This window comes from Schistocerca serialis, chromosome 2 (assembly GCF_023864345.2).
Source record: "Schistocerca serialis cubense isolate TAMUIC-IGC-003099 chromosome 2, iqSchSeri2.2, whole genome shotgun sequence".
NCBI lineage: Eukaryota > Metazoa > Arthropoda > Insecta > Orthoptera > Acrididae > Schistocerca > Schistocerca serialis.
Window position 1 is genome coordinate 508,723,877 of NC_064639.1, and position 12,884 is coordinate 508,736,760.

A 12,884-nucleotide genomic window follows, 5' to 3' on the forward strand; every position below is an offset into this window, starting at 1 on the left:
TTATTTATTGTAAGTGGCAGTAGCACACACAAAAGCAAGCCATGCCGCAAGCGGCGACAGGTCCTAAACACTCATTATAAGAATGTGACAGGCAATGCATGACACAGTACAATAATGCATTTTCAGCTTAGAGTGACATAAACACCTATAGCAAAGAGAACGGCACTTATCAGATCAAAGCAAAATAAGCAATCGATTCAAACCAGATGAAGCACTTGAAAAAGAAAGGGTACCCGTATAAATATGGACGGAGTGCCTGAAGCGCAGCAATGGCTACCTGCTAAAGCTTAACTTCTAAGCTTACAACTCGAACCAAACTACTGTAGCTGTATCTTCATCCATTCGACCTAAATTGTGTCTCATGTTGCAAAGGACCATTTTTGTTTTGATTTGGAGGTGTGGTCTAAAACTTTTCTCTCCCCTTGAATTTCGAGTCTCATTTTTCAGGTGCAGTTTAGATTTGAGTGTGGCTTGGATTCAAGTAAATACGGTATCTTATTTTTAAGTTTGTTGCAAGGAAACCAACTTTCTGTAGAACTCCTGTATCTACTGTTTCATTGTATTCATAACTCTGTCATCCACAAGGTGTTCATTTGTTCTTGTAGATAACAGCCCTTCACACTTCTTCCTGATAGGACGTCAAACGGTAAATACAGAGTTTCCCACTCTGAGCATTGCTGTATTTCTGTGGGATAGGAGCAAACTGGTCTCAATGATCTGTTATAAACAGTTGGAGTACTTAAACCCAATCCAGTTAAAATATTTGGTACATAGCTAAAAGGAAGATCTGCACATTAGTATCATAACAGTGCTTATTATTGCTGGAATATCTTTTGAATGTTGCAATTTTCAGTTTGGTAGTAGTTCCCTGCACATCCTCTTCTGGATTATATTGCAACAATCTTTGCTCCTTTACGTCACTAATGAGTCACAGACTATACGAAACACAGATGCAGCTACAAGTACATTGTCTCAGTGCTGTGGCTCGACTGGAGTGAGTTGTGCCATTGGGTGATCAACTCTGCTCTTGGCCACAGTTTAGCTTCGGCCATTCATTCAGGTGGACAGTTCATTTATAGTCATGTCTACATAAAAGGCAGTGTCAAAGTTCCAGCATAGCTGGTAAACAAACTGCTGTCACAGGTGGCCTGCCTCTGACATGGTAGAATATGCTTATTTAGTTTTTTGTTTCATTACTAATTGATTACTGTAGTACTACTTCATGGTCCAGGGCCGGCCGCGGTGATCTAGCGGTTCTAGGCGCTCAGTCCGGAACCGCGCTACTGCTACGGTCGCAGGTTCGAATCCTGCCTCGGGCATGGATGTGTGTGATGTCCTTAGGTTAGTTAGGTTTAAGTAGTTCTACGTTCTAGGGGACTGATGACCACAGATGTTAAGTCCCAAAGTGCTCAGAGCCATTTCATGGTCCAGTTGCATTAATGTGACCATTGCATCTGTTAGACACCAATGTGCAATAACCACTCGCAGACAGCAGATGGCAGCACAAGCAATGGAGGTTGTATAAAGTGTGTTGGATCAGTGCGAGGACAACAGTGCTGTCTTTGTCATAATGCAGAAACAGAGCAATTTATCTGATGTCAAAAATGGTATGGTCATTGGCTTTCGGGCCAAAGGTGGAATAATGTCCAAAATGGCCAAGTTTTTAAACTGTTCATGTTATGCTGTGGTTGAAGTATACCGTGGATGGCAGAATGGCGCTATCGAAAACCAGCACCAAGGCAACTGTGGTGCATTACGGGCCATAGATGGCTGGGTGAACAACGGCTATGGTGATGTGTATGGGACAATAGATGTGTAACTGTTCAACAGATGACTGCCCATATGAAGGGCCACTAACAACGTCTGCTTAATGACCATTCATTGAATGTTGCTGCATATGGACCACCTCAGCAGGTACCTGTTCGTGGCATACGTGCTGACTGCTGTTCATCAGCAACAAAGGCTAGAATTTGCGTGCCAATACTGCAACTGGATGTCCACTGGTCTTTTTAGATGAACTCTGTTTTGTGCTCCATCGGACAGGTGGCTGTTGGCATGTACAGTGTGAAATGTCTGAAAGCAAACACCCTGCAACTACAGGTGGGAGGTTCCATGCTGGAGGGCATTCTCTGGGTGATTGTGTTATTCTGGAAGACACAGTGGATCAACACAAGTATGCAGCTATCCTTGGGGGCCACATCCACCCCTACATGCAGTTGGTTTTTTCTCAGCATGATGGCATCTACAAGCAGGATAATGCAATGTATCACACAGCTCACAGTGTATATACAAAGTTTGAAGAGAACCACATTGAGTTCATTGTACTCTCCTGGTCACCAAACTCCCATGATTTGAATCCAGTTGAGAATCTATGGTACCACTTCAACTGTGCTGTTCACACCATGGTCCCTCTACCGAGAAATCAAGCACAGCTGGCCACTGCACTGGAATTAGCATGGCTCCACAAGCCTGTAGGTACATTTCAGAACCTCACTCACTAGCTTTCTGCATCTCTCACAGCTGTCTGCATTGCAAAATGGGGTTATTCAGGCTTTCGACAGATGGTTACATTAATGTCACTGGACAGTGTATCAGCGCACACTGGATTAGTTTTATTTTTCTAAATCAATGCTTCTTTGTTTGCTTTTCTTCTGAAAAGGTATTCGCAGTGTGGGCAAGAATGGTGAAAACATTATGTACGACTTGGAATCGAAAATTAACCAGGCTGTGTTCCCCGGACTCCAAGGCGGGCCACATAATAATGCTATTGCAGGTATTGCAACTGCAATGAAGCAGGCTACCACACCAGAATTCAAGAAGTATCAAGAACAGGTAATGTAGTGGATAATGTTATCGAAAAGTTTTTAACTATCATTAATTGTGTTAGTAGGTCATTCTTCAGGTTTGTGAATGTATTCTTCTGCCACATGCTCAGTTATTTCCCATGGTACTTCCATGAAAGTATTATACTGTTTATAGTTTGCTGTTTTGTGTTGCCTATTCTATTTTTATTTAATTCTGGCTACACAAGACTGAAGATGATGATACACACTGTCTCTACTCATGAACAGGACAGAGCAACTTGTTTAACACTGTACAATCTGTCCGCATATCTCAAAGGGCCATTGTAATCTTACACTGTGGATCCCATGGTTTCAGGATTGAAGTAGGTCAGTCTTGGTGTGAGTTGATATTGTGTGCAGGTATCAGATGTGTCTCATTGCTCTAGAGAGTAATTTGAGAGCAAAGGTAACAGCTAACCTTACCGTCAACATTTAAGTGAAGAGAGTAACCCATGAACACACTATGCCCATCTCCTGAACACCTTCCTCCAAAGGCTGGAATCTATATAACAAAATGGCATGTGGTTTCTGCTGACATGAACCAACCGGTTAAAATTTAAAGTGTGTCATAAGAGGCAGCCTCCTTGTTCACTAGATGACCCAGGAGGGCCGTCATTGAAGAGTGGGATAGGCTCGGGAGGCAGTGTCTCTACCACCTTGTGGACAGCGTGCCATTGAGGATACAAGGATGTTACAATGCACAGGTTCGGAACATGTTCGTATTCTTGGCAGGCTGTTTGCAGGGAGGTTGAAGTATTGCTTTCCAAGCCTGCCTATTGTGTGGGTGTGCATGTGTGTGCAAGTTTTGGATCAGAAAGACTATACATTCTCCATGAATCGCAGAACTAAAATTGTACGAAAAATATATATTTGTGTGAAATGATCATACTTAGTTCCAGTATGCATTATTTATTGTAATTCCACATAATATTAAATTATGTCTGTTGCAACTGCATGTGAGTTAATTACTGAAGTAAATCAAATTCCAAAAAATTGTATTATTACTGCTGTTTTTGTCGGGGGAAGGTTACAAAATAGGGGCAGATCACTTGTGCCTCGGCATAGAAGGGACTCACCTAGTCACTAGAATATATATATTACCTATCTCTTTTAAAATTTTTGTAAAAAATGGTCCTTACTTTCCATTTGGAAATGACGGCAAAAGCTCCGATCCTAAAATTTTCTACTTATCATGCTTTCTCAAACTAGAACATGACACAATTATTTGGTTATCGTTGTTTCTGAATGGTAGAATATATGGCTGCCATTTTGCTATAATTCTTTATGCGCAAAACTTGAATTTAATGGAAGCTGTCATCATGGCAGACAGTACTTGTGAAATTCAAGGCAGGATATCTGTTCCAGGTTATAAAAAATGCAAAAAGACTAAGTGATCGCTTAAAGTCAGCTGGCTACAAGATAACAACTGATGGAACTGACGTTCATTTGGTCTTGGTAGATCTTCGTTCAGCTGGGCTGACAGGAAGCAAGGCAGAACACATTCTTGAGGAAATATCTATTGCGTGCAATAAAAATACAGGTGAGTGGGTTACCTCTTGTTCTTGTCAGAATTTGCCCTTTCTTAGCAAACAGTCTGGTTTCCTGGTAAAAGAAAAAAAAAAATCTTCAAATTTAGAATGTTAATAGGCTATATTCACACTAGCCCCCTGTTGAGAACACCTTTATTATTGATTCTATTTTCCCTCAAACCAGACAGCATTGATAAATACTGCAGCAGTCATTCTCCATGTGAACTGATGACAATACGGATTTCCATTTCTTTCCCAGTCAGCTGCTGGCTTGTGCTGAAATACCGGAAATGTTCGATGTTGCTGATCGGTGCGGTAAACGATTTTGCCTACAGTAAAACAGCGAAAATAATCAGTTTTTGAAAAAGCAGTGTATTGGGTTTATAAAAAAATCTACCCACCAAGCATTGCCAGGAGAGAACATACGTAAAGGTTAAGTAAATGTGCAGTTGTCTTTGATTCTAGACAAAGTACAATTTTTTAGGCTGAGACAGACAGGTAGCCTGCAGTGACAGCCCTCAACCCTTGCGACTGGCCTTTGGTTTGGAATTTCCATTGCTAAACTGTAGGCTGGGCATCTTAGAGTAAAGCTCCCAAATGTTTTTGGTATTGGGTTCAGCAGCCCAGTCAGGCATGAAGACTCAAGCAGTCTGTATGTCTATGTCTGGTGCTATTGGAGCCTGTGATTTTTTTTCAAGAGAATAGAATGGATAACAAGTGCTTGTCAGATGTCAAAAATGGAAACTTAGGTGGGATATTGTGAAAGAGCAGTTGTGCCAAAAGGGTTCATTAAATAAATTTGTGAATCAAACTGAAAGTGTTTCTGTGACTGTACAGTGTGATGTGAAAGAATTTAATGTTACTGCAGCTTCATCATTCAATAATATTGCAGAATCATATGCTTCGTGCAAACTAGAACCAGTGGGTGATGAAACAGTTCCACTAACAGAAATAGTGTGCAATAGTGTCACAATGGAAGAAACTGGAGCAAGCCGACATCACCAAGAACTGAGTTAATGGTTCCGTATGGCTGTGCCTGCATTGCCTCCAGTTGATAATATGGGACACCCACCTTGTATCAATTTGACTGATGCGTCTAGTGGGTTTCAATATATCTGTGATGTGAAGGATGGAGAGAGGCTTCAGGACAGCATAAAATAATTTAGGATGCACCTAAATTGGTGTGAAACAGATTGTGGATTTAAGGAAAAAAACCTTTCTGTAGTCGGAATGATGTTTTCTGCCTACTTATAAGAAAAAGAAGAAAAGAAAAAAATGCTGTGTATTGCTTTGGTTGCAAGTCTCCAACCATGAACTGCCCCACAACCATATTACTGAAATGAAATGTGCAAGTGGAAAGAGCTTCCACAGAGAGTTAAAAATTCAAAATGAATGGATCAAGCAATTCAAGACCAAACTGAATAGGAAGAAAAGAGGTGGAGATCAGTTTTCTTAATGTTGTTTTCCACAGTAGATTTCCTTGCCAAAAGAAATCTTCCATTAAAAGGCAATTATGAAATTTTTAGACATATATGTAATAGAAACTTTCTAGGGTGAAGAGAATTAATGGCGAAGTTCCATCCCATATTAATTGTGTGACTAAATCTGCAAGACCAGTTTGTTACTTAAGTAAGGGCAAACAAAATGAAATCGTTATAGAGATTGTATCTATCATGAAGAATACCATAATCAAAAATATATTGTTTTCAATAATATTGGACTATACATGAGATTAGTGTGGTTTTAAGAGTGTTAGGTGTGTAACTTTCTTTTTTATGTGCGTGAGAGACATTACCAGACCATGTCTTACACCGTTGTGGCTTAAAATACTACATTACTTTGATATACCACTTGCTGATTGTCAGGGACAATCTTAAGACAACGGAAGCAACACGGAGGGTAGAAAGAATGGTACTCAAGCTCGTATCATCGAAGCAAGTTCCTTACACCCACCTTGAGTATAAGTGCCAAGAGATGGTGGAACTTCAATATCAGTGATTAAAATTGGAGTAAAATAATATAGAAAAATTTGCAAATTCTTTTGTTAAATATCTGCAGAAGAAGATAGTTCCTCAAAATTGGAACAGTTATTTTACTTCAAAAGAAAATACATAGGCAAGACACAAAAGATTATAGGTTTCATCATTCTCTCAACAATGTAAAATACACAACTAAAAGTATCACAAACCATGTTGAAAGAACACCTGATTTTCATCAGGTAAAGTAATAAGCGGGCTTTAAAAGTGGATATAACACAGTTGACTATTTGCAAATCATGAATAGAATTGTAGAATGCAACAGAGAATTACCATCTAAAATAAATCTGCATTATGGAGCTGACTGAGAGCAGTGTCAAAACTTTGTGGTAGATTGTAATTCAAGAATCATTCCTGAATACCTCAGTCAGTAGAGCAGTTCTCTGTGAAAGGAGAAGATCCCAGGTATGAATCTTCATCCTGCACACTGTGCCTGTCTTCCAAGTAGTTTCACTCACCTAATCTGGTAGGCATACTTTCAACATCATTTATACAAAAATAGCCCTCGACAACCAATGACGATTCAAGTTACATTAATGTATTGAAAAGCTTCTCAATGAATACTGTAGCTTCCATTAGAGTTATTGGTGCATAAGTATAGTAAATAGTTCAGAATTGGAATTAGCCAGGTAAGGGGATCACCAGGTCTAGTCTCAGCACCTCTACGACTGTGTGTTAGTGGAAGATACTGAACCAATCTGTATTTTGCAGATGCAGACTACAATGTGTGATTCTCCTTTAGTACAGATACAGTTCAAGAGCATAATTACCCAAGTTTGACAGTAGGTCCCACAATATATGAAAATAATTCTAAAATAATGTATAAACAACACATCAAGAAGATAGTAGTACATATTAACAATGAGGTCATAGCACTGACTGAACAGATTTTGTATTTTCGGCTGTTGAAGGGCAGGAAGAGAGATACTTAGAGGAATAAAACTGGTGTGGCATATTTTTGACTTAACAAGTAATGTTTCAAGGCATAGCTTTTGATGTCTCTCAAAAGGAAAACAGCAGTACTGTAAGAAAAATGCAGTGGAAGTGGATGGATGGTTTATGTTGGTTGATGGTAGAAGAATGTTCTTTGCTGAAAGCCAGTAGATAAGGAAAGGCAGAGGTGACAACTAGAAAGGATGTAGGGGCAAGAGGGATGCATATACTTGAAGACTGTAACACACGGAGAAGTTGAGGCAACCATCATCTGGCAGTGGATGTAGGGTGCTTCATGTTGATGTATCTTACGAATGAAGGCAGCGTTTTGAAGTATAAAATGTTGCTGTAGTATGCAAGTCCTGTGACCACGAGCAAGCTGTCACAGTTTTAAAGGCACTGGACTCTTATTCATAAAGACTGGGTTCCATTTCCCTTTCAGGCTTACTAAGTTAAGAGTTTTGTAGTCAGTTAAATCGTTTTAAAATAACTGTTGGGATAGTTCCCATGAAAAATAGAAAGCTGATTTCCTGCCCAATTCCTCCCCTGGCTTGTGCTCTGCTGATAATTACATTCTCATAAATGGGGTATAAACCCCCAATCTTGCTTCTTATCCTTCTAATTTAGATCTGTGTTAAATTTCATTTAAGTTGTTAAGGTGGAGATCCCTTATTCTATCTAAATCTCTGCAGCTGTAAATCTGTTTTGCCACAGTTCCAGGTGACAAAAGTGCCTTCAACCCAAGTGGCATTCGTCTTGGCACTCCTGCTCTTACCACCAGAGGCCTAGTGGAGAGTGATATTGACAAAGTGGTGGAGTTTATAGACAGAGGTATGTTTCCATTGCAAGCTGACATTTTTTGTGAGAAATGTCAAACTATTTTATAAACTTAAACAAATATTTGCAGTTTATGGTAAGTGTTAACTCTGATCAGAAGTTGTCTGAAGTTAGCCACAGAGTTCAGGAGTATGTGCAAATGTATAACCTGAAATGTTCTAGTTGGTAGAATAAGTCCTCCTAGCTACATTACACACTTTTACACATGGTAAGTGTATGCAATGAGTCAAAACATTACTACCAGCTGTGTATTTGTCCACCCTTGGAAGACAACGCACAGTGATTCTGCACATCATGGATTTGACAAGTCCTTGATGTGTTTTTAGAGGTATGTGGCACACCATGTCTACAAGCAAGTCGCATAACTGCTATAAATTATGGGCCGGTCGTTTTTGGGTGCGGAGCTGGTGCCCAGTAACATCCCAGATGTATTACATCAAGCCCAGATCAAGTGAATTTGGTGGCCAAGATGTCAATGTGAGTTCATTGTCGTGCTCCTCAAACCACCAAAATACAATTCTGGCCTTCTAACATGGGCAGTTATCCTGCTGGAGGATGTCCACCATAAGGGAAGACATCAAGATGAACAGCTGTCATGGTTTCTTCAGTTACTAGCATAGGTCCCTTGTAAGTCCAGGTAAATATTCTGAGTGTGTCTGGTCCCTAACTGTGGTGCCACTGAGCAGAATTCCTTTGAGTTTCAGTTCTAGCTAAGTTCGTTTTCTATATTTATTTGGGAGGAATGTGCTGGGAACAAATATGTTGTTCCTATTGGCAAATTCTGCCATTTCTGGTATCATACACAAAGTTTTTACCTGAATTATCATCTTGTAGTCGGATGTGATTTCGTTTGTGACTTTCTACAGCTCTTTGTAGATATTTTGTGCATCCTTATCAAAATAAGAGAACGTAGGTGCACAGACTGTATATCTTTTGAAAATAAAGTCTTGCTATTTATTCTGTCTGAGATTCCTTCAATATCGGTAGTATTATTTTCAATTTCTTGTCTACAATAATGCATACACATTAATTTCCTCCCTGTTCTGTTCATTTGTAGTAAACCCCCTGATTGTAACTCTTTCTGGTCTTTATTTTTTCTCATTCAGTTTACTCTGTTCTACTCTATTTAATCTTACCTGTCCCTCCATGTCCACCAAAGTATCTTGTATACCAAAAATTTGTGCACTTTATTATCCGTAAGTAAAAAGTAATACCTAAGTAGTTGAGTTTTTAATATTTGTGTTACTGTGTGTAATCGTCACGACCACCAAATATATTTAAAGTGTCATTGTAATTTTCTAAAACAGGACTGAAGCTTGCAAAAGACATAACCACCATATCTGGGCCAAAGATGGTAGACTTCAAGCGAGTTTTGGCGACAGATACCAACATTGTGCCTAAGGTGAAGGCACTACGAGAAGAAGTGGAAACCTTCGCCAGAAAATTTTCTCTGCCTGGTTACCCAGATTATTGAGCTAGTCTAAAACTTATTCATGTAAGAATGATGCCATAATGTATTCTGAAAAATGTGGAATTTACTAAAAACAAATTGCATGTGCCATTTATTTGTAATTAGTTATCGACTGTCTGTTGCAGTTAAGATAGAGTACATTTATTAGGTATTTATTACAATTACTTCTTCAAAATTTGTTAAAATTGAAGCCAATTTTTTTAAAAAAAGTAACATTTAGTTATGAGACATGCAAACCTAGTCAGTTACTATGCTCTCTAGCATTCAGAAACAAAACACTAAATTACTGGCATAATACGGATTTTCTCTGAGAAATTACAATTAGTAGAAGTATCTGCTCCCTCATGCCTTGTTTGACATCTATGTTGTGTCTATTTATTAACCCGTGATATGCCATGTCAGAGTCAAGAATTCTAAATTCAGTAATTTCAACATTCTTCATCAAATTTTAAAGCATAGCAGCAGATATAATAAATGATTTAGTGGTAATTTTTACAGTTGCCATTAATCATGTAAGCATTGAACACAGTGAATTTCCCACTTGCTTATGGTACTGATGCCACAGCGGTATGAACCAACTGTAACCAAAAACTGTTTCAGTTTAGACTATGCAGAGAGGATGTAACTAACTAACAGGCTCTGCAACAAAAAGCAAAGGCTTTAGTTTAAGCCATCCAAAGCCTTGCCACCTTCAGAGAGCTCAAAGTAGATTGCTCAGGAATGACACATATGCAACCGAAATGACTGAATTGCTCATTAATTGATAAAATGTGGCCCTAAAGGAAGTCTCTTATTAGTTAAAGGCTGGACAAAAAAAGTAAGATCTTTTTCCACCTGTATAACAGTTTTGGTATGCTTTTATGTTTGTGATACTGACTCTAGAAATTATACTACTTAATAGATTGTAATAGTGTTGTAATATTTTGTGATTATAATTACACTTTTTATTAAAGATAACATTTTTGCATAGACTGCAAAAAATTATTTCTGTCCTCTTCAGCTCCAGAAGTAAAAACGAAACAAAAACTAATGAAAAAGGGTCCATTGTATACACAACTCCCTTTATTTTTTATTGGTAGGACATAAAGTGGCAACTACTCAAAAGATGATAAACTTTTTGTATCTGTTTTGCTTTGCTTAGAAAAAGACAATGAATAGTATTGAGACAGGAATTAAATAGGGACAACATATCAGATAATATGCCAGGGATTAGACAGCAGGGAATGATAAGTGATAACTGCAAATGTATTACTTATTCTCTCTTGCCCTCAACCTCGGGGGCAGCCATTTGAGATGTCTACCCTCACAAGTATCAAAAAACTACAACAAAGCCAAATGGGCAGACTGTACAGTCTTCTACCATATATTTGTCTGTGGACTAAAAAATTTTATGTAAATTGCAAACATTATGTAAAGATAACGTGTAAGCAATTTGCAAAATATGATAACGGAAATATTGGCAACACAAGCACCACAGCTATTTGCTGGAAATTGGAGTGAGTATGTCTGGCCAATTTCAGCGACACTGCTGGTGCAGTGGTTGAATTTTCTACTGTTGACTTGGCTAAAAATGATCCCTTTCAGAGGGTCTGACCCTTTATAGGCTATTTTTTCTGGCCCAGTTCCTGAGGTGGTGAATGGAGGTATGAGCAAGTTTCTTAAGTATTGATTACTCAGGTTTTTGAGGGAATTCTGAATGACTACCAAGTGTTGAACCCCCCCCCCCCCCCCCCCTCCCTCCCTGCCAACCAAAAGATATCTTGAGGGTGGGGGGACTACGCCAAGAATGACAGCACTGAAGAGATTAACTAACAGAACATGTACAGTATCGCAGAATGTTTTGTTCATATTGAAATGTCACAAGAGGTGCTCATTGTCTTGCTATTCCATATTGAAAGTGCTTTGCGGTGTACAGAAGGAAACCGTTGGTTGAGAAGAGTTTTAAAGTGGGCCTATGTTTCTGAAAACTACAGAACAACTTGATTTTTTCATCATTACAGGTCATTGACAGAAGTAAAAGAATTAAAAAGTGACAGGAAAAATTCCTAGGATGGATTGATGACTGGACCTTGAGGATTTGTTGTCTGACACTTACCCGATGAACCATAGTGTAAAAATGTTTATGTGGGTCAATTGCAAGTTTGAGACAGCTACATTTATACTTGTGTAAACACACTGTTGTTACCAGAATATGTTGGTTGGTTGAGTCATTCATTAACACATCATGAAGGAGAGCTATCAGTGATATGGAACAAGTCAAGTTATACATTAACATGCAGAAGCAGCTACTGCAGACTAGGGTGTATACGACCCAGGAGATCCGGGAAAAACACGGGAATTTTTTCATCCGGGAGAAAACTGGGAAAAACCCGGGATTTTTTTAGAATTCCGGGAATTTTTCATTGTTTTAGTTTTCAGTTAACTTTTTGTGATTTTGACTGGTAAGAACTAACACTCTGAGAAGGATATTACTGTATCCCGCTTCTGAAGAATAATACTGCAACAACAAAACATGAACGAGAGAAAAAAACGAAAATAAAACTTAAGTCGCAAAGGAAATATGCCATATACAACAATAAAACACAGTGCTCATACAAGCGTCTGCCAACAGCAAAGTGTGTCAAAGACTTTAGGAAGACTATGCAATGCTTCCTAACAACAAATTGTCTCTGATGAGCGTGACGTGACAGCAGCTTACATTAGATTCGTTTGAGCAGTTGCGGGCGGACTCTTGTGAATGCGCAGTTGAGTCGCATATGAGTAGAACATGTATTGTCGCCTTTTTACGTGCATGCCACTTTAGTGCTAATCTGTTCACTGTGATAATTATTGGAACTACTTGATTACCTTATGCATGTATATGTACATTAGAAGAAAAACAGCTCTTTTGAGGGGGGAGGGAGGGGAGAACTACTCCTCCCCCTTGTATTATTCCACTGCTATTTTTATCAAAAACTTGAAATTAATCATTATTTAGAACAAGTTCCAGTGCACTGAGGCTGCATTTCACCAGTTAACATCAGGTAGTGGTTACTCATAGTGTGAGAAACATACAAAATACATTCTGAATACCAGGCACTTGCAACCATATCATTGTTGCCCACTTGTGGTGTGACTTTCTATGAAATTAACTACAAGTGTAGAGAACATTTGAGATTCATTCAGATGGCTGTGCTGGTGAATATTAATGTTTTGTTCCAAGACTGGAAATCAGTCACCACCTTAACCTCCTAAG

At 38.9% G+C, this 12,884-nt stretch overlaps 1 protein-coding gene across 1 annotated transcript in view; it reads left to right on the forward strand.

Moving 5' to 3' along the window:
- LOC126457475 (serine hydroxymethyltransferase) overlaps positions 1-10,618 on the forward strand; it is a 35,285-nt gene extending 24,667 nt beyond the window's left edge. Inside the window, exons 6-9 of the mRNA XM_050093769.1 lie at positions 2,660-2,832; positions 4,209-4,383; positions 8,056-8,172; positions 9,486-10,618. Of these exons, the coding sequence (XP_049949726.1) occupies positions 2,660-2,832; positions 4,209-4,383; positions 8,056-8,172; positions 9,486-9,652 (632 nt within the window). The 3' untranslated portion in view covers positions 9,653-10,618. The remainder of the gene's footprint in view (positions 1-2,659; positions 2,833-4,208; positions 4,384-8,055; positions 8,173-9,485) is intronic.
- The last annotated feature ends 2,266 nt before the right edge of the window (positions 10,619-12,884 follow it).